General features: G+C 34.5%; 1 protein-coding gene across 5 annotated transcripts in view; it reads right to left on the bottom strand.

Annotated features, from left to right (window-relative positions):
• Positions 1-21,540, bottom strand: part of LOC118741116 (mediator of RNA polymerase II transcription subunit 15-like) — a 117,154-nt gene that overhangs the window by 51,013 nt on the left and 44,601 nt on the right. For 4 of the 5 annotated variants that reach the window (XM_036472950.1, XM_036472948.1, XM_036472949.1 and 1 more), the window contains exon 2: positions 3,925-5,691. In XM_036472950.1, coding sequence (XP_036328843.1) covers positions 3,925-5,493 — 1,569 coding nt within the window. In that variant the 5' untranslated portion in view covers positions 5,494-5,691. The remainder of the gene's footprint in view (positions 1-3,924; positions 5,692-21,540) is intronic. The other variant, XM_036472953.1, reaches the window with a different exon arrangement.

Genomic DNA, 21,540 nt, shown 5'->3' with positions numbered 1-21,540 from the left:
AAAAAAGAAAATTGAACAAATATCAAAACCAGAAAATGTAAATACTCAAAGTCCTGCCATTGACAATGATAGACCATCTTGCTATTTTTCTTCAGAAGAGAATTTTGAAGCTTTCTTGATTGCTTCATCACTTTCAAAAAAGTTGATATTATGTGGTATTTCAGAAACAAAAATTGGTGAAATATTTACATCGTTTGAAGTTCTAATAAATAACAGCTTTGATAAATTTGAAAGGTACTTAATAGAAAAACATCCTGAGATAAGAGAGAATTTATTTAAGGAAAACTGTATTACTTTTCGGGGTGAATTGACCGATGACTTAAAACAATATTCAACAAAATTTAGAAGAGGAAAACAATGTAGAAAGACAAACTTTTATGTCCCACCAATCGCAAAGCCATTAGGGGGTCATTGGGCTGTTAGAAAAAAAAAGAAAACTTTGTATCCTACAAAGCATTTCGTTCAATCCACATTTCAATATGTTCCTATCCTTAAGACACTAACAACTTTATTTCAAAACAAATCTTTCAAAAAGCTATATTTTGCTAGGAACCATATTTGTAATAGGGAAACACTTGCAAGCTTTTGCTGTTCTGAAAACTTTTCTGCGTCCGAATTTTTTCAAAAGCAACCTAATGCTTTACAAATACAAATATTTTATGATGACTTCGAAATAACTAATCCATTAGGAAGCAAAACCGGAACACATAAGATTGGTGCCCTCTACTTTACAATAAGAAATCTTCCCTTTCAATACAATTCAAAGTGTGCTAACATTCATTTAATTGCGCTTTTCTTATATAAAGATCTCAAAAACAAAAACGTAGATTTTAATAGAGTATTGTATCCGATTATCAATGACATTCGAGCACTCGAAAACATCGGTGTGAAAGTGGACAACATGTTCATAAAAGGTACTTTGGTGACTGTTGCTCACGACAACTTAGGAGCGAATGTTTGTTTTGGCTTTGTATGTTCTTTCAGAGCGGATTATTATTGCCGATTTTGCACAATTCATCGAGAAGAAGCTAAGCACACACTTGTTGAAAACAATAATCTTTTAAGAACACAAGCAGAATACGATAATATATTGACTACTGTTCCCGGAGTAACTCTTTTAGACCCAAAAATCACCAAAGGCATTAAAAATACTAGTGAGATCAATAAATTATCATACTACAAAATTTTTGAAAGCCTTAATGTTGATGTCATGCACGACATTTTGGAAGGCGCTGTCCCTTTCATTCTAAAACTTTTTTTTCAAAAGCTTACGGGAGGCAAATACCTTTCAATAACAGATATTAATGATAAAATCAAAAGCTTCAAATTTGGATATTTGCAAAGTACCTGTATTCCTCCAAAAATTACTCTTGAAAAAAAAATGCCGAACTTCCATTGGGCTGTCAGCTTCTCAAAATTTATGTCTTATTCTCCACTTCCCTTTCATCTTTTTTAATTTTTATGACACTCTGCCACATTTTTGGAATGGGGTTACTTCACTTATTCGAATCATAAAAGTAACATTGTCTTCTGTTTTAACACAACAACATATACAATCACTTAGAGATGATATACAGTTACATTTAAAATGTATAGTTGACGTTTATGGAGAAAACCTGCTTCCAAAACATCACTTTCTCACTCACTACCCTTCAGTTCTAAAAAAAATGGGTCCCCTGATTCATACGTGGGCAATGAGGTACGAAGCTAAGCATCGCGAATTTATCAGAGATGTTTCAATAATAAATAATTAGAAAAACATATGCAAATCGCTCGCAAATAGATATCAGGCAAAAATTAGTATTGCATGGGAAAGTATGACATTTGAAAATGAATTTGTTTTTAACAAATTATGTAATTTAAGCTTTGAAGATTTAGATTTAAGTGCCCAAGACTATTTTTCTAAGACATTAGATAGTAATCAAATACGTCAAATATTGACGACAAAAAAATTCGAATGTAAATATGGATATTTTTATAAGCGAGAATTTATGTTACACTTAAACAAAGAAAACGGACTTCTTACATTCGGAAAAATCAAAAAAATTTATGTTATCGAAAATGACATTTACTTACATTTAGAAATTTTTGTCAGCAAAGAATTTAATTCCATCTTACAATGTTATGAGATTACTTCAACAGATTTTTCAAAAGTTATTTGCTTTTATAGCTTAAAAAATGTAAGACCATTTGAAATTCACTTTATACATTCGAAAATGTTTTTGTTAATGCCCTGTGAACTAATTGAATAAAATCTATTATTAAATTAAGCTATTGTTCCTCTAATATAATTTTAAGTTATTTCAAATAAAATGTATTTCTTAACAAAATTTTATTTTGATTTTTATTTTCAGCACATAGCTTTCCATAATGTTCAAACAAGCAATCCTTATTTTAAAAAATATCAAATTTCTCCTTAATTGTACGTGAAATGTCGTATGTTTTATTAACGGGGTTTTAATTTGTTGAGCACTGTACGCATTGGGGAAAAACCTTTAAGGGTTTGCTTTTAATACCAACAATATAGTAAATCTAATCCAATTTTGGTTTTGATTATATTCCATAAAAGTATTAAATCCATTCCAATTATCAGATAGATCCAAAACCATCTCAGTTACTTTTAATACGAACAATATCCTAAATCTAATCTAATATCGGTTTAGATTTAATTCCATAAACTATAAAATCTATTCCAATTATCATATAGATCCAAAACCATTTAAGTTATTTTTAATACGAACGATATACTAAATCTAATCCAATTTTGGTTTTGATTAAATTCAAGAAAAGTATTAAATCTAATCCAATTTCGAGATAGATCCAAAACCTTTTCAGTTTTATTTTCAATCCCTAAAAACTATAGAATTTAGCCCCATGGTTTGTTTCTAAGAAGAAAAGCTTATTTGAATTAATTCCAAATATATTATTAATTTAATAGCAATAATACATACTCTCTCAATCTTTTCTCTCCCTCTTTGCTTAAACCAGTATTGTTTTAATCTAATACTTTCTGTCATTGTTATATATAAACACCAAAATGGTATTAAAATTAAACTAAATTTTTTACTGTGTGCTTTTGTGCATCTGGTAACAATACATGAATTTCCAATGTATTTAAAATGCAGCAAATGCAGCAAAAGGAAAACCTCTAATGAAAGTGAACAAGTATTATACATACTATGGATTTGCATGAATTTGTCTGGAGTTTCATTTAACTACTTTTTGAATTGGAAATTTGTTTGTGGTAATATATTTTCATTAGTTCCGCATCCTATCATTACGTTGTTGCTTTCAAGTGCTAGTCTGAAAATATCGCTCCTTGACCTGAATACATTGTAAATTCTCCGTTTTTAATTTGCTGCGGTTGGGCCAAGTTAGGCTGTTGACGTTCTCGATAACCAAGTTGCTATTCCGTTATTAAAATTATTATAGCTAACTTCAAGGTCTCTCTGCGCTTAGTGTCAGGGGATACCAGAAGTAAGAAGTTTTCGGTAAAGCTGATTGTAAATAGGCGTAATTCAATAGAGATCTATATATTGAAATGCTGCCTACAGCCCACTCGATATACATTTTTTCTAAATCTGCTAGTTGCCTGAAAAGTTTGTGAAACCCACCCAAGAAGGTTATGGCTTTTCTGGTTAAGAGCATTCAACTAAGCGATTATGGCATTACTGATAAGACTGTATTCTTTGGGGATATCGAGTTGATATTCTAGGCACAGACGATGGCTATACGGCGGCAGTAAGAGGCCTCAAGAGTCCGCACAATGAGATAAAGTAGTAGCAAGTACTTAGAGCTTATTTAGATATCATTTCCCTCAGGACTCGCTTGAGACATTTCCACTCTCGAATGGTCGAAAGTGCACTCGTTTAGACCTAAGGTTCGAACTAGTGAAGAAATAATTGAATTTCTAATGTCACTTACCGGTTCGGGTGGCACCTCATCGAGCACCTTTGGCTCGCACTTTTCCTCCACAGTGCTGTCCGCTGCCGCTGTTACGTTACTCGTAGCTTTACCAGAGCCCACAATTACTTCTACTGGCGCACCGCTAGTTGGGGCGACCGTCGTCGATGACAGTTTAGTTGTTGCACTGCGTTTGGTAACGTGTTTGTGCTCCAAATTATCCGCTAACTCACTGTCAGTGAGCAACGCAGTCGCATCGGTTTTTGTGGACGCTACGCCAACATCGTCCAGCTTGGAATGATCGCGAATGTTAGGCAATAATTCACGACCACCATCGTCGTGTTGGTAATTACGATGGGTGGCAGATTGTTGGCGTTGTGGCTTCTGATGTGTCTGTGCCTCTTGCTCAGTAGCATGTTGCACGCGTCTATAGAACACTAGCCACTGTTGTTCATTGCTATTCAACTTTCGGTTGGACGCCTGCTGCACCAGCTGTTCAGTTTCAGTTTCATCCTCATCTTCATCTGCGTACAATGCTTCCTGTGCTGGCACCACCTCTTCTTCTGCTTCGTCAAACTCGTCATTGGAGGGTGCCGGCGGTGACGCCGCATCATCATCCCCTTCATTATCCAACAAGTAAATGCGCTTCACCTGCACCTGCACCAGCGCATCCGCATCTGCATCTGCATTAGGGTCAACAACCATTTCCGCCACGTCTGCTTCCCCAATGGGAAATTTGTAGCGCCTTAGACGCGGCTCAATAGTGCTGCTGGTCGCGGTGCTGTGATCAGCGGCAATGATGGCCGCATGTGCAGCGGATGCGTGAGCCAGAATTGCTGCGGCAGTCGCGACGGCGGTGGCGGCGCTGGTGCTGGTGGTGGTGGTGGTGAACATCACATGTGGCAGTAGTTTCGGCGCAAGCAGTACGCCTATGGCAGCTGCAGCTGTACTTGTCGCTGCGAGGGTTGGAGCTGTTGCCGTAAATTGCGCAGTGCCGAGCAGCGCCAGCAACCATAGCCAAGTAAGTCGTTTCATACAACCGCACACGATTTTCGAAAGGGTTTTTGTTTTCGTCACAGCTACAATTGCTATGCTACAGGAAGTGGCAGCTGCAGTGAAGCGTCCAATCTTATTGACCACATTTGGATTTGTTGATGTGCGTGTAGGCTTTGCCGATGGCGTGTGTATTTTGGTGGGTGTGTGCGTCAGGAGCAACGGTAGCATTGGCCATCGATGATGATAGATGGGCGATAGTTTGGGCTCTCGTTGGCACTCCTTCTGTTGTTGCTGTTGCTGTTGCTGCTGTCGCTCATTGGTGCTGTATGTGTGTTGCAGTGTTTTCGGCTGTTGTTGTGTGATGATAGAAGGTTTAGGCCTTGTGTGGTGTGGGTTTTGTTCTAGTTGTTGGTTTTGAGTTTTATGTAGTCGTAGGTGGTTCGTTCTTTCGCTTTGCTTTTGGTGGCATTTCCGTTGGGCTAGTTGAAGTAGTTGTTGTGTTGTTTGTTGTGGCTGCAGTTCTTGTTGTTTCTCTTGCAGTTGCTTTTGGGTTTTTTGATTAGCTTTCCAGCGACATTTCCCCCGCACTTCCATATCCGTTTATGGTTTCGGCGTTTTTGCCGCCCTATTTCACGCGCACACGTACGGGGTACAGATAATACTTTAGTACCCTTTTAAGCTGTTTATCAATTAGAAATTTTTACCCAAATGTGGTACTTTTGGGATTAGTGGTCTTTTCTGTAGTTGTTGGAAGGGTTCGTTCATAAAAGTAATTTGCAGGTTGAATTATGCCTGGAAGAAAAGAAAAGTCAGACATACATTAATCAGTACATTTAAATTAATTTTTAAAAAAATTGTGTACACTTTCACACATTATGTCATGTACTTAAGGTCAGCCCATTTGGCCAACTTCAAACACGAATACACCAGGGACCGTTCGCTCTTTAACAATTATTTTTTGACTTACTTACCTACTCCTTAAATTGCCGTTATTTCGGTCTTTTATTATATATATCCAAAATAACAATTATTTTTGATTTTGATCTAAATAATCTGCAAATAACAGTTATTTTTGATTTTTATAATATATGCCTTAGAATAACCGTTATAGAAGACTTTCATTTATTAAAGTCGTAAATAAAAATGGATCACTGACCTTTATTTTTTAAATCATACTTATAAAAGTAATTTGTATAAGGCGTAGTAAACACCTTTTAACTTCGAAAAATGTTAATGACTTTTATACGAATGATTTAAAAAATAAAAGTCGGCGACTGATTTATATTGATGACTTTTAAAAGTAAAGTGTAAAAGTTATCTCATATATATGAAATCTAAAAATCAAAAATAATTGTTATTTTGGATTTATAATATAAAAATTAAAAATAATTGTTATTTTTTTTAATTTTGCATAAATTTTGAAATTCTGATGAAAGTTGGATAATAATTTCATAGAAAAATAACAAGAAAAGGTTTAACTTGAAGCAGTGAGCAGGTGAATACTTGTATAAGTCACTGTATATGTATAGATATATGCATGTATGATGTATGCAGATAGCCAAGATCTCCGCCGAAAGATGTCTGTCAGAATAAAAGTTACAGGACGTTTGTCTCAGCGGACACTGTACCAAGACGAGCAAGAGCGTGCATCAGAAGTAGAATTTAAAAACTATGCCGCCGTTACCAACTTTTGCAAACCCTAAGGCCCAGTTGTTATTTCTGAAAGGGGTACTTTTGAATCTCTACTTAACATGTAACGAGTACGTGACAAATGTTCCAAAAATTCTCAGTAAATATATAATTTTTATTGTTTTACATTAAAGTCGTCGAAAGCGAGCTCACAAACAACATTGCAAGCACATAAAGTGCCAATGGCAACTTAGCTAATTAACAACTTCAATTTGCAATGCCTATGAACGCAGCAACTACTTATATAAAATAAATTTACGCCTGAAAAAGTTGAGTTGCGCATTGTCGAAACTTTAAATTGAATTCGAATGCTAATTTCCATTCTGAGAAGAAAGTTTTCTCGTTGTCATGCGAATGGTGGATGACGTCTGGTTGCTTGTTGTTGTACCAGAAAGATGACGTCTACATGTTCGACTACTGCAGTGTGTAGAAATTTACAGAGAAAAGGTGTATGTATGTATGTACTTCTTTCCATATTGTGTAAAACTCAGTGCGAATTTATGTACTTGTTGATGTTTTGGTATTCACTTAAAATGAAAGGGTAATATTTTATAGGCTTGTAATTGATCACATAAAGCAACATCGTTTCACTATTACAGAAGAACTAAATGAAAAGAAAAATTTCGGCCTACACTAATGTTTATGCATACATACATATATGCATGTATACAATATGTACATATGTACATAGCCTACTAAAAGGGAAACAGATCCACATTAACTGTTCGCGTAATTAGATCAACTTTGGTCACAGAGTCATAGTGCCGACAAAGTACAACAGATCATCGCAGCTTTATTATCAATGTTTCGCCCCACTACCGAGGGTCAGGTGCAACTCTCGCTCCGCATTTGGTCGACAGGTTGGTGAGATAAGAACCTCTTCATTGCGACTGTCGAAGTGCCACATTGCAAGTGCATTTTCAGTGCAAGGCTATGTCATCGCCGGAGCCATCTGAAGTTTCGTCAGATCTCGTTCAGCTTCTTCAAACACTTTAGCAGCGCGATAATGGCAAGTTTATAAATCTATATGTATGTCGGAAGCAAAATTGCGCGTCATAAACGGCTTTCCAGCATAGTGGATGAAGACAGCTCTAGGAACGCTGCATCTGCGGCAGAGTCTGTTGAAAGGTATGTCTACGAGCCAGTGTCCTGAACAGACAACCGTGAGTTTTTAGCAGGCACCGAGTACGCGTTCCGGTTGTGGTTCAGTTTTGCATGAGAACAATATGAACGTTCCCACAAAAGAACCAAACGGAAACAAAAGTATTGAGAGCAGTTTGAACGGGAAAAAATGAGAACAAAAGGTTCGAGAGCTTTTCCGTAAAGAACAAAATGCGAACAAAACGCTCAGGAACGCTCTCGAGAAGAACAGAATGAGAACGAAACTTTCGGGAACGTTTTTCAGTGATAACAAAATGAGAAAGAAAGTATCGATAATGTTTTCAATGAGAATCAAATAAGAGCAAAAGCCTGGGAAACGTTCTGCTAGAGAAAAAAAAACTCAAACAAAAGTTTTGAGAACTTAACGTTAAGAATGAGCACGGCGTCTGCGTTTTGGGATGAAAAAGTCATTTTAATGGAAACTATGATTGTTAATTGTAAGCCAGAGGAAAACTGGATAATTTCAACTTCCAAATCGTTTATTATTAGGGTGCGCTGTCCTTTTGTGAAATAATTTTTCATTTTATGTGCAAGAAAAGTTCGTGTATTAAGTCTTTCGTTGAGTTTATTTTGCATATTTATCTTTCAATTCTTTTTTGATTAATTTTATTATTAAAATATTTTAAACCAATGGAACGCTATGAGAAAAATTTTGTTGTTGTTTGTTGTTTTGTTTTAAGTTCCTGAGACTTAAGTTCCCAAATGGTTCTTCGAGGGACAGTTCCTTAGACTTTTGCTTCCGTTTTGTTCTTTGCCAAAACTTTCCAGAGACTTTTGTTCCCATTTTGTTCTCTTAGAAATATTCTCGAAAGTAAAGATAGCCATGCCCTTCAGGAACTAGGTCTCTACCCGAATCCAGTCACAGTGTCCTGGGAATTTTGTTCGACCTCCGCTGTCTCTGTAGCACTTCTGGTTTTTATGAGGTACTTTTTCATATCACAAGTATCTACACTTGGAGGATTGCGGGATTCGAGCGCTTCCACCAGGGATCGAATTCGGTTCCTACCGAGTGGTGATATATACCATTAACATCTCATCTACAACAGATGTCAGAAATGCCTTCCAAAAAAGTAGATTTGCATAACAAACAGAAAGTATTTTGTGCTTCACTTGCCTACGCCTACATTACCGTTACGCTTGGATGAAAGTGGCAGTATTTTTGTAAAAATATCTGGCATAATCACAACCCTAGTCAACTCTTGTATGCATTCATACCTACATATGTACGTGCATAAGGTAGATAAAGCAAAGTCATTTATCTGCTCTGCTATTTTTGCATTAATGGACTCTCCCTACTGTAACCATAAAATTTACTTTAAAGCTGAAGCACAACACCGGCGAACGGCAAATTTTTCGTCGCGAATGTTCGCCGAGATAATTAAAACACACTGATTTATATGAGAACGCGCACAACCAAAGCAAACGGCGAAGTTTGCTCGACGACTGTTCGCGACGATAGATTTATTTCTATCGCCGCGGTCAACGGCAACGACAAAAAAAGGCCATGATGACCATACTTTAAAAGTTATCGTAATTTTTGTTTAAAAGTAAAATAATATACCTTATATTTTTCTATCAGAGATTAATCTAGTAAAACGTAAGTTTACTACTAGTTATATTTAAAAACAATTTCTATATTTTAAACTTCTTCTTGCTGGTATTTTCCCTCTTCGTTGTAAAAGCTTCCTTCTTGAAACACGGTCACCTTATCAGCTGACAGCATTCGAACCGCTTGATACCGCTCTATTTGTGTTTCAGTAAGCGAATTAGTTGGGCGAAAGTTGGTCGTCGGCATCGCTCTGCTGGGCGAAATTTAACGTTCGCCGGGTATTGTGTTTCAAGCATTAGTCCAACAAAAATTTAGTAAGGCAAAGCATAGAGGAGATTGCAGAGCTGATAAAGTAATCACATTATTGCACGTTGCATGCAACAGTGTGGAACAAGCAAATCAAAGTCGTAATCAAAAATAGCAATACTAATACAGATTCTGCGACAAGCAACTAGCTATCAAGAAGCGAAGCTTATGGTAGCTAAGCAGCAGAGGGATATGATAGACTGGCAGATAAAAGTGAAATACGAAAAGCAACCGAAATCTACATAAAAATACTTAAGAGCGAAATACACCACACAAGCGGTTTGACAAACCAAGCGAAATTTCCCTTTGCTTCAAGCCATTTGTGCTGTGTATGGGGTGTTTGAAGGTTTGACAAGCCGCTTGAGGGAAATTTGAGCAAAAAATCAAAATTTTTTGATTTTCTGGCCGCCATGTTGATGTTTGATCAAATCGCTTGCGTTGTGTATAGCAAAATCGCCTCATTCGCAACGAAATTTTCACCGAGTAAGGACGTAAGAGAGGAAAATGAAAGAAAACCATAATATTTAGCATTGCGAACTGGAAGAAAACTAAAATTCTTTGCTTGAACGAGTCATGTTTGCATGGTGTATGGCGAAATGGGAAAAGTAGGTTTGAAGAATGTTTGACAAGCCGCTTGTGTGGTGTATTTCGCTCTTTAGATAGTCTGACAAACAGTTAGACAGCGCCATAAATGAAATTGACGCACTGTTGGCAATAAAAAGCGAACCAATAGATTGGAGAACAGCACATAAAAAACACATACAAAACCTTAAATTTACATAGCCAGACGACATTGGTTGGCAGCAGTGAAAACACGATGACGCTGTTTTGAAAACCATCACGAAATTGTAGAAAGCAAAAAAAAAAAAGAAATTCATAGCAGTTGCAGTGCAGTGGTGCGCGTAGTAAAATTCAAATCAGGCAAGGGGCACAGAGTGCGACGAGTTCACTTGGCTGTCAATGCTCATGCATACATACATATATGGAAATTGAGACAGCATTTGAACATTTTGGGTTCAAAGCAAATGTCAAACTGTCGACGATTCTGTATGTAAGCGTAACCAAAAAAAAAACGAGTATAGGAGAAGTGAAATAGACCGCACAATAAAAAAAATTCGACGCTTTTGTTACTAAAATAAGATAGTTTTGACGGGGTAAATATGGCGTAGCTGACCCAAATTTATGAAAAAGAAAACACACAAAATTATGACCCAAGAAGACTTTAACACACGAACTTTTCTAGCACATTAAATGAAAAATTGCTACATAAGTGGACAGTTCACCTAGATGATACAATGATCTGGAAGTTGAAATGATCCAGTTTTCCACTGGCTTATAATTAACAATCATGGTTCTTACTGACAGGATTTTTCATCCCAAAACGCAGACGTTTGTTCTTATTCAGGGACCGTAACAGTTATAAGCGATATCGAAAAAATCTTGTTTTACAATTAAATAACACACGGTAATGGCATGTTCACGTTATAGTATAGCTTGCTGCCATTTTAAGCTGTCCTGAACGAAAAATAAAAATCTCAACAAGTAAATATTATTTAGCCAGCAACATTAAACTCATGAAATAATTTTTAAATTTGATGAAAAAGTTGGAAATTATAAAATTTAGGTTTATTGCACGAATGAATAGATCTTCAGACGACGGACCATTTTCATATACTACGTCATATATTTCCGAACACTCCTTGATGTTGATTTATTCGAATTTGCACCCATAATAGTTATTCGTGGTCCCTGTTCCTATTTGCTCCTTCCTGAAAACGTTCTCGATACTTTCGTTCTCAATTTTTTCTCATTGGAAACGTTCTTGAAAATTTTGCTCTTTTTATGTTCGAGAACGTCCCTGAACCATTCCGTTCTCATTATGTTCCGGTTCAAACTGCTCTCAATACTTTTTCCCGTTCGGTTCTTTTGTAGGAACGTTCTTCCTATGACAATTTGTTCTCTTGCACAACTAAACCAAAACCGGAACGCGTTCTAGGTGCCTGATAAAAATAATATTTTGGAACTAAAATTTAAAAAATTTTAACTTTTTAATTATAATAAATTAAATAATGGCAACTCTCATCTCCTAATGGCTTTTTATTTCATAAATATAATGCATTTTTTACATTTTTAAATTTTGTAGAATCGAAAGCACACAACAATACACTTTCTTTTAATACCCATGAATAGCAATATTGCTTATTAATTTTCTAAACAATAAATAAAATAAATATATATACGATGGAAAATAGATGGCAACCCTATATTTGTGAATTGTTTATTTTTTTCTTTGAAGAAATTTTCAGCTTGCAAACAGTTTTAATCCCAAATAAAAAGCAGGTATTTGAGGAAACCTAAGATCAGTATATGGAAGGGCTAATGCAAGAGGAAAAACATTATACTAAGTAAAATGAGCTAAAATGAGACTATGTTGAGAAACTAAATTATTTTTTTTTTTAGACTGATCGAACGCCCTACCTTTCAGTATATTCCTAGCGCCACCCATAGATAAATGGCTACTGTGAATAGACTATTCACAGAAAACTGTTACAGCTTCACTTTTATGCAACTAACAGCATTATGAATTTGTTTTGTTTCGTTATAAGCGTCCAATCTAAGTGACTACTAATTGTGTCCCTGTCGCACAAAATTATTGGAAAGTGTGGTGCTAACTAAAGTGTGTTTCCCTCCATTCACTTTCCTTTTTGGCTTTTTGCTTTACACTCCAGTCAGTTAGTTAGCAACTTCAGCAGTCATACACATAAAAATATTTCTGGAGAACGAATAGTGCAGTTAGGCAGGCAGAATGCCAATTTATGAATGTATGCGCGTGTATGTGTGTTACCATACTTTTGCCCATATATAGCAAGAAACTTTTAATGAGTTTGTAAATGTTTCCAACACTATACATACAAAATAACTTTTGCAATCATTAACGTGTACTGCAGCCCTACAAAGTTCTTTGAATTGTTTTTTTTTCTTCGCCGTAACACCTTTTTTCCAGCGAAAATTTAGTAGCGCACATACATATGTATGTATATGAGCGAAACTATGAAGCCTGTGGATCTGTTCAAATTCGGACGCGTAGTATGTTGTTGCGCATATGCAGTGCAGAATGGTGCGCTCAACGTATGCTTCAAATTCATTGTCCAACGCTGCATGTGTGCAAGCTATTTATGTTCGTGGCGCATTATGTGGTTCTAAATGATTTTGACATTTATGCGTTATTTAATGCCATTTAATCTATACTCACTCGCACCAATTTACTTCGCCAGCTCATTTTTGCTATACATATTTATTTCCTAATTTTAACCGGTTATTCGTTGCACTGCACACAATTAAATTTGTAATTTCTGCCATTGTTGCTAAATACCAAATCAACGCTCATTAGTTGCGCCCGCTTTTTTGGTGGTATAGCAGCTAACCAGCTGTAATTGCATTTGTTGGTTTAAAGTTAATTATCGCTGTTTCAATAACTGGCGTTAATTCATTTGATCCAATAAAGCGCACAGAAATTAAAAGAGTTTACAAAATTGTGGTTTTCATTTCGGCATTAAAAAATACAAATCAAAAATAATCGGGAATCCTTGTGAATTAATAATAATATTTTCTGGCTCAAAATGAAATTTGGTAGAGTCATAACGAATGAGAGAAATTTCTAATGGTGAAATGGTAGTGGTTGGAAAAAGTCGTACAACAATATTTGCACCGTCTTTATGGTTTCAAAATCTTGTGCTCTTCACAATTCTTTTTGTACTTTACTGTACTGTAACTTTTGATGAATAAATTTAAAAAAATTCAATTTCAGATTTCAAACTGAGGTGCCTAAAAGTATGTGACATCACATTATCTGCCCTTCATAAATTAGCAAAGTATTACATAATCCCATATATGTATCTACCTAAAACAATGCAAAAAATATCAAAAATCGGCCGCTTTAAATTTGAATAATATATTAAAATTGAACTCTGATTACAAAGTTTGAAATTTTTATGACCGCTGTGGTGTGGTGATGTTGAATTGGAACTGAAATATTTATCACAATATATGTAGATCTCAGAGGAAAGCGGTTTAAAAAGGTTGTAGTTTGAAAAAATTTATAATTGGGTTGCCACCCTTTGAAAAGTCGGTTTTAATTAAACTATACAGCAGTTAAAGTGTCCAACGAAAGAGTGTTAAGAAATCTTTAGTTTGAACATATAAAATTTATTTGTGATGTTTGAGGTGGGTTGCCACCTGTTTAAAATTTAAGTTCAGTATTAAGTTGATTGTATCATTACAATATGAGTATCAATGGAAATGGGTTTGAAAATTATTAACTCCTAAACAACTTGCGGGAGTGTGGCCACCTGTTTAAAAAATCAAATTCAACTTCAAATAAGGAAATTAGGTAATTGGAATATGTTTCACAATATAGGTGGTGAAAATGGTTTAAGAAGATTGTAGCTTTAAAATATATTTAAGAGGGCTTCCACCTGTTTAAAGTGTCATTTTCAAATTATCGAATAAGATAAATGAATTATTATAATATGGGTATCAATCGGAGTGGTTTTGAAAAAGGCTTTTTTTTAGTCTACATGTAGAAGCGTTGCCATCTGTTAGAAAACCAAATTCAGCTTCCATTAAAGGATTAGGTAATTAAAATATGGGTGTCAGATGAAAGAGATGTAAAGAGGGTTTTAGTTTTAAAATATTTTGAAAAGGGTTCGAAAAGAAGAATGTGAAAATCTGTATGTTTCTGAATGAGGTAAAGTATTTTGATTCATACGCCGCAATAAAATTGAAAAATTTTGGGTTTCGTTCAAATAAATTACACCTAAGCAAACTACATATCGCTAGCTTAGAGTGCAAAGTTGCTAAGTCCATTTTTTTCAATTGTACAGGAGACACAAAAAACGTTCCTAAGTAATTTTCTTTAAGTATTTTGCAAAACTTTGAATGCAGTGTTTTTCATTTACCCTTTATTAAAAAAAAGAAAATTGAAAAAATCTGATTTTTTTATAAATTTTGTAGATAATTTTGTGACTTAGCAAATTTTCTACTTTTTTCTTAAAATTTTTTTGTTGGACTTAGCAAATTTTCCATGAATTTTTCCAATATGTACAATACGAAAAGTCCATCTCGTAAGTATATTTTAAGAAACTATTTGTTAGAACAAATTGTTTAGGTTCTTTTAATAATAATAATAATAGATTGGCGCTTACGCGTATGTTAGTATTTGGACCAGCTTCTCCCCCGATTTGTGGCGTGCGCCTTGATGTTGTCACACAAAGTGGAGGGACCTACAGTTTTACGCCGACTCCGAACGACGATTGTATTTTTATGGGAAGCTGTTTTTCATGGCAGAAATACACTCGAGGTTTGCCATTGCCTGCCGAGGGGCGACCGCTGTTAAGAAAAACCCTTCTTTTCTAAATTTGTTTGTGATGTTGCTTTGACCAGGGCTTGAACTCAGGCCCTGCGGAGTGGAAGCGCGCACTGCTTACCACTACACCACAGCGGCCGTACTTTTAGGATCCCATTAATGGGATTTTCGGTTCAGACTAAATAAATTTTCTGAATTTATAAATTGTGAATTTTTTTATACATTTTTTTTTTAATTTGAAACGTAGTTGCGAACTTGTTTATTATTAACAACAGCTTATACAATAAAATAAAAATGAACAAACAATGGTAGATTAAATTAATAGTATTGTTCGCTGAAACTAAACTACACACCAAAAAATCATTCATGTGGCAAACTATCGTAAAAATTATGATGGTCTTTAGGCAAAGTTGCTTTTAGATACTGCAAATCTTCGTACTTTCTTGCTGTAATTCGGCGCCTGCCTTGGTGAAGTTGCGTCAAATTGGACCACTGTAACGGGACTATACTTTTGTCTAATCTTTGAGGAAGAGTTTTCCATGGATCTGAAAATCTTAGTTTAAAAAATATTTCACCGGTTGGTGTGTATCTGATACCACGAACATCTGTTACTTTGGCATTGCCTTTACCACGTCCAGGACGAATATTTTTACAAAACTGTACGTTATTAAATGTTTTAAAAAAGGTATGGTCCAAATAAAAAACATCGTACGGTCTAGGTTTTTGACGAGCAGCTTTACATATATTAATATACTCTGCAGGAACAGAAATGTCTCTATTTTTCATAGATCGCTCTATGGTAGAATGAACACTATCAGCCTCCATCTGCGTGTGTCCAGGTTCTAATATTTTTTGCTCAATTATAACATTATATTTCATTGCTGTGTTTAGTAAGGCATTGCTCATGATGCAGTTGCGATTTTGATACGTGCATCCATCAGTATAAAAAATTATCTTATTTTTATCGCCAACGAGATTTGGTATAACCTTTTCAGCAAGAAAGTAAGTCCATATGCTCGCAAATTCTTCAGCACTTAATCCGCCTTCAACTTCATTCCATAAGAAGCAGAATCCGTCCTTATTTATGAGATTATAAAAAACCAAATTGTGGACTTGTAACTTTGTGCGATAATATTGACTACTGACTTGCGATTTTGGGGACATTAAAACTGCTTGAAGATCAACCGTGAATACATTTGGTTCATTATTTTTATCTTTGATTTTCTCATTCCTGGCTTCTTCTTTTTTTTCTTGGTGGAGAGCGTATTCTTTTTGTGACAAGCAGCCGGCAGAATAACGTGCACATATTTCGCATTGATCCTTTTTTGGTAAAAATAGGCTCAAATTTCTAGTGTCAAATTCTCTATGAAAAACGAAAATCGAAAGTGGCTTCACCTTATGGGCTTTGCACCAATCCTTAACATAAATGTCATAAACTTGATTTTTAGAGTGATATTCTGGCAAGAGGTATTTTTTCGTAGTGGCGGCTCGGCAGTAATGAGACTCCATTACAGGAAGGGAACCGAAAAATGAATTGAGGCATTCTCTTTCTTCAACAGAATTCTGATTTCGCTTCTTCTTCGAATGTGTATTTAAAGCGATAGGTTTATTTAACCAATTGTTAACCGAACCTCTTCCAATATTTAATGTGTTTATAAAGAAGGTTTTACACACGCGTACGGTTTTATTGTCCAGTTTAAAGTGATATCTCAAAGAATTTTTTCTTCTTGATTCTGACGTGTCTTTTCTATTTCGGGACCGTAACGGTTTATCAATATCGATCAAAGTGCTAACATAAACTTTTTTTTGATGCCAATTCATCCGCCAGAATTCTTTGAAAATCTTTTGTCTATTTTCATCACTCACCTCTAAGCATTTCATTGTTGTACCATAGCTACTTTTTACACACCGACATCTTTCTTTCATGATTCGTGGCTGTTTTACTTTTTCATAGTTCCAAGAATTATCACCTTTTTGTTTTCCATAATAAGTTTTGCCATTTTCTCTTAATTTTTTATTTTTTTGCCGAAAACCACTTAAAGTTTTGAACTTGTACCCTCTTCCTGCGTTTCCTTGTTTTCTTTGGTAGCTCAAAAGAGTCTTCGGAATCACTATTAAAGCCATAAGGGACAAGACCAAATACTCCATCATCCGATTCAATGCCGTACTCGTCAATAGGGTTGCTATCACCGTCAAAGGACATGGTAACCTTTTATAAATACATATAAATACATACATATGTACATAAATAATCAAAAATAATAATAGTAATTGCTAACCTTGAAATTGACCAGATTTTCTTGTTGTAAACCCTTAATACAAATCGAATTCGATAGCGTTAAAAAAAAATATTAATATTTTTTTGGACTTATCAAATTTTCTGTGACTACTTTGGACTTAGCAATTTTGCACATCACGGAATAAAACGGGTAGAAATACAACAAGTAGTTAGATCCTTTCAGAAACGGTGCATTTTCAGTTTTCCTTGCTTCCTGCATCAAAAACTAATTTTTCATAAAAAGTGGACTTAGCAACATTTCACTCTAAGCTAGCGATATTTCATTATAAAAAAGATGATAATATTTTTATACCGGAGCGCCCTTGTGTACAGGGTATTATAACTTTGTTCGCAAAATGGTAGTTTGCAACTGCCTAAAGGAATCGAGATAGATATACATAGATACATATATATACCCATGAGAAGGCTCCATTTCGACCACTACTCTTAAGTACCAGACACAAATTTTACATGGCGTGTGAGCAACATTTTTTACAATCATATAATAGTGGGATTCATGAAATGTCGCACCTTGCCACGCAGCTGATTACTTTTGTACATATTTTCTTGCGACGAAATTGCCACATTGCCATATTATTAAAGCTCGCAATTATTGCAAAGGCAAAGTCGCGAAACACATGTTTTTTTTTTATTGTCCTCGAATGATTCAAGTATATCAGTTAGGGCTGTTTTGAAATATATTTGTAAAAGCACTTATTTTTCAATTATGCACAGCATTTTGAAAAAAAATCTACCTTTGAAATCAGGCATTGCGATAGGTCCTTCATACAATTTTGTTCGCAACGTTGCCATTTTGCCAAAAATTCCACTTTTTGACATTTCATGAATCGCACTATGATAAGTATTTTAATATTCCTCGGAATATTGTCAGTACATTCTACTGTTTGGCATTAAAGTAAGCAAAATATTTTGCATACATCGGTAAAGAGTTTACCCCAAAAATCCAATCGACACAATGTGTCGTTAAACAGCCGGCTGAAAGGCTTGGGGCATAATAATTGCATGGACGAAAATAATTTCATTGAGCATGTGTTGCACCTCACCGACAACAAAAGTGGTCGTGTATTTTTGTGCATTAAAATGTACACTGCTTTGTGAATAGCACATGCAGCATATACACTTGTGTTCAGCTGATTACGTTAAATTGCATTTTGGGCAGTTTTGATTATTATTTTTCGTTTATTTAATGTTTATAATTATTTATAAAAGTCCAGCAAATTAGTTACATAATTAGTTACTTCTTACAAAAATTTGAAAAATTTTACAAAGTTGAAAAATTACACCCACAAATTTTAAACTTTTTTTTTAGAAAAAATTAATTGAGGTAGGTAGTTTTATAGCCCATTAAATTTCAGTAGGTGAAAATGCAAATTTTAAAACGTTAGAAGATCGTGTTGATTTTTAATGATTTTTATGCTGACAGTGCTAGGCATTTTCCTGCATATAAAAGTAATTGCCCCAAGCATACTCTAAATGGAAGAAAATGCTTAACACCGTCAGCCAAAAAAACAAATTATAAAAAATCAACGCGATTTTTTAGCGTCTTGAAATTTGCACTTCAACCTACTAAAATTGAATACAAAACTATAAAACTGCATACCTAAAATTTTTCGAAAAAAAATTTTATGAAAAGTTTATTATCTTTGGGTCTAATTGTTAAAGTTGTTTGAATTTTTACAATTTTGCCAGGAAATTTGAAATGTGAATTTATATGTGCTGGCTATTAACTAACGCGCTAGACTTTTATAAAAAATTATAATCACTAAATAAACAAAAGAAAAATAACCACAAATTGATCAAAATGTCACTGAACTTAATCAGCTGACCACAAAGGTACTTACGTACATATGTATGTAGTTGTGTATGTTTTTAACCCGACTGGTGTGCACGGCAGCTTAATTGGCTACAACGCTAGCTAATGTCAGCAATTATCGCGTAAATTGCAAGTTAATTAATTGGTTTGATATGAAATGCAATGAAAATGAATGGAAAAGTTCACCAGAGGATAGGTACATAGTACGTGAAAAACTGTGGTGGTGGTGGTGTGTGATATGATATGATGATAACACTTAACTTAGTATTTATGGAAATCATTTTGAAAATGACGAACATGATAACCGAAAGGATAAAACACAAAATTTCTAATAGGAACCACACAAAATTGCGAAAGTTACACACATTTCATCATAATGCAAAAATTACGATCAGTAAAAGTGAATCGAAAACGAAAACAGAATATAAATTAGATTTATAACAAGAAACGATTTAAATCGTATAGCGATGACTGCAACAAAAGAAAGGTTAAAGATCAACTAGCCGCTGATAATAAATAAACGTTTAAAAATTTCAAACTTAGCCAATAGAAAACGAAAAAGTAAAAGTCAATCAAATGGCATTACAAAAACGTATTAAACTCACTGATAACAACAAACGAAAGGTTAAAGATCAACTTAACACTGATAGAAAACGTATTTATGTATTATAATGTAAGCGGTGATAACGATAACAAAATAAATAAATTAAGCAAATGAATCACAATGAAACATGTAATATTGCTGAAAAATAATAACAATTTAGATAGAGTATATGGGAGTAGATAATGTAGATGAGCGACGAAATTGATGGTATGGTAAAGTTCAACACTATTAAAGAGAAGAAGTGGAAAATAACTCCTGTTTTATTTAAGTTGGCATTTCATTCGAAACCTTTACATTATACTTAACGCTCATATCTTTCTTCGGACAAAAAACTATATATTACTACGAAAAAAATTCCCTTTCGCAGTATCTCCATTTAAAAATAAAAGAATTTTTTACACTACAGAATTTTTCGAAACAGTTTTCGAATAAAATAAAGCAATTCCTGGTACTATGTGTACCGTTGTACACCCCGAGACAAAATGATGTGTCTAACAAAAGCCATGTAAATTCAAATTTATCACTTTGTACAAAAATTATAAAAATTAAAAAAAAAATGCACAACAATATTCTAGTTTGAATTGTCTAGAAAATGTTTTGATAACTTTTGATTTAGAGATTTTAGCAAAAGTCATTATAAACAATTTATGAGTTTGCAAATGAAAAACGAGGACGCATGCAATACAAACCATTGCAAATAGGGGATATTTGGCCGATTTATTCGGCAAAAATTATTGAAGTGAATATTTCAACTCAAAATGTTTAGAAAAGACGTGTTTTGACATACAGAATTGTAAATGTTTAAAATGAAGTAAATAGACGGGGGGGACGTTCAATTATTTCATCAAAATAAAGAAAATAAAGTTGCTTAACGTTTGACATCGATAGACTCCATGTTGCCGTGGTCCGATTATAGGAACTCGCATATTTACGTATTCGTCTCGGCGAGGAGAAGGTTTATATCTCGTTTAAAACATTAACAGAGTTGCCACCTGTTAAAAAATGTGTTCAATTAGTTAAATGAATTGCTGCATGATACCCATGGAAATGGGTTTGAAAGGGCTTTATCTCTAAGCAAGCTCCCAGGGTTGCCACCGGTTTAAAAAACAAAAGTCAACTTTAATTTAGGGAACTAGATAATTCAAATATATAGCACAGTATAGGTGAGAAAATTTTATAAACTATATTTTTAGTATTTTCAGTATAGCAGTCTTATATATTGTTAGCAGAATGTTGTAAGTATTAGCTTGGAGTAAGTTAGCGTCCTCAATTACAGAAATATCGGAGTTTTCGTATTTTCAACGTATTGCTTTTCCATACCAAAGTTATTTTGTGCACCGAGTTTGGTAAAAATTGATAAATCGGTTACCGGGATATATATTGGGATATATAGTGGTGATAAGTTGGCGCCATGCCCATTGTCCAAAAATTTCATAATAATCCTATCTTGTTCCAAAATTTTACTTCACATACCGATTTTCAACAATTTTGATACAATATTTACTGAAATATTGTAAATTTATCTAAATTGATATTTATCTAAATTTAATACATACATATTTACCTACCTACATAAATATGTACTTGCAGTGGCAGCTTCATTGAGGTTACCAAAATACTTACCAACATATGTACATATGTATGTATGTATGTATGTATTTTGCTACCCTCCATAAACTTTCAGTAAAAATTCTATTTTTAACACCTATAACTTTTTACTGCCTTAAAGCGACGAAATATACGACATCCAGCCGTTAAATCCAGTTTGCAACTTTTGTGCGGAAATTCTCAAAACTAAAAAATTGCAAAAAATCCGTGTGTCAGCATGCGTGTGTGCCTAGGTGTGACTGTCGTT

Source organism: Rhagoletis pomonella, unplaced genomic scaffold (assembly GCF_013731165.1).
Source record: "Rhagoletis pomonella isolate Grant_MI unplaced genomic scaffold, Rhpom_1.0 Rhpom_scaffold_00006, whole genome shotgun sequence".
NCBI lineage: Eukaryota > Metazoa > Arthropoda > Insecta > Diptera > Tephritidae > Rhagoletis > Rhagoletis pomonella.
Note: the sequence above shows the minus strand (reverse complement) of the source record. Positions and strands in the feature narration are given on the sequence as shown.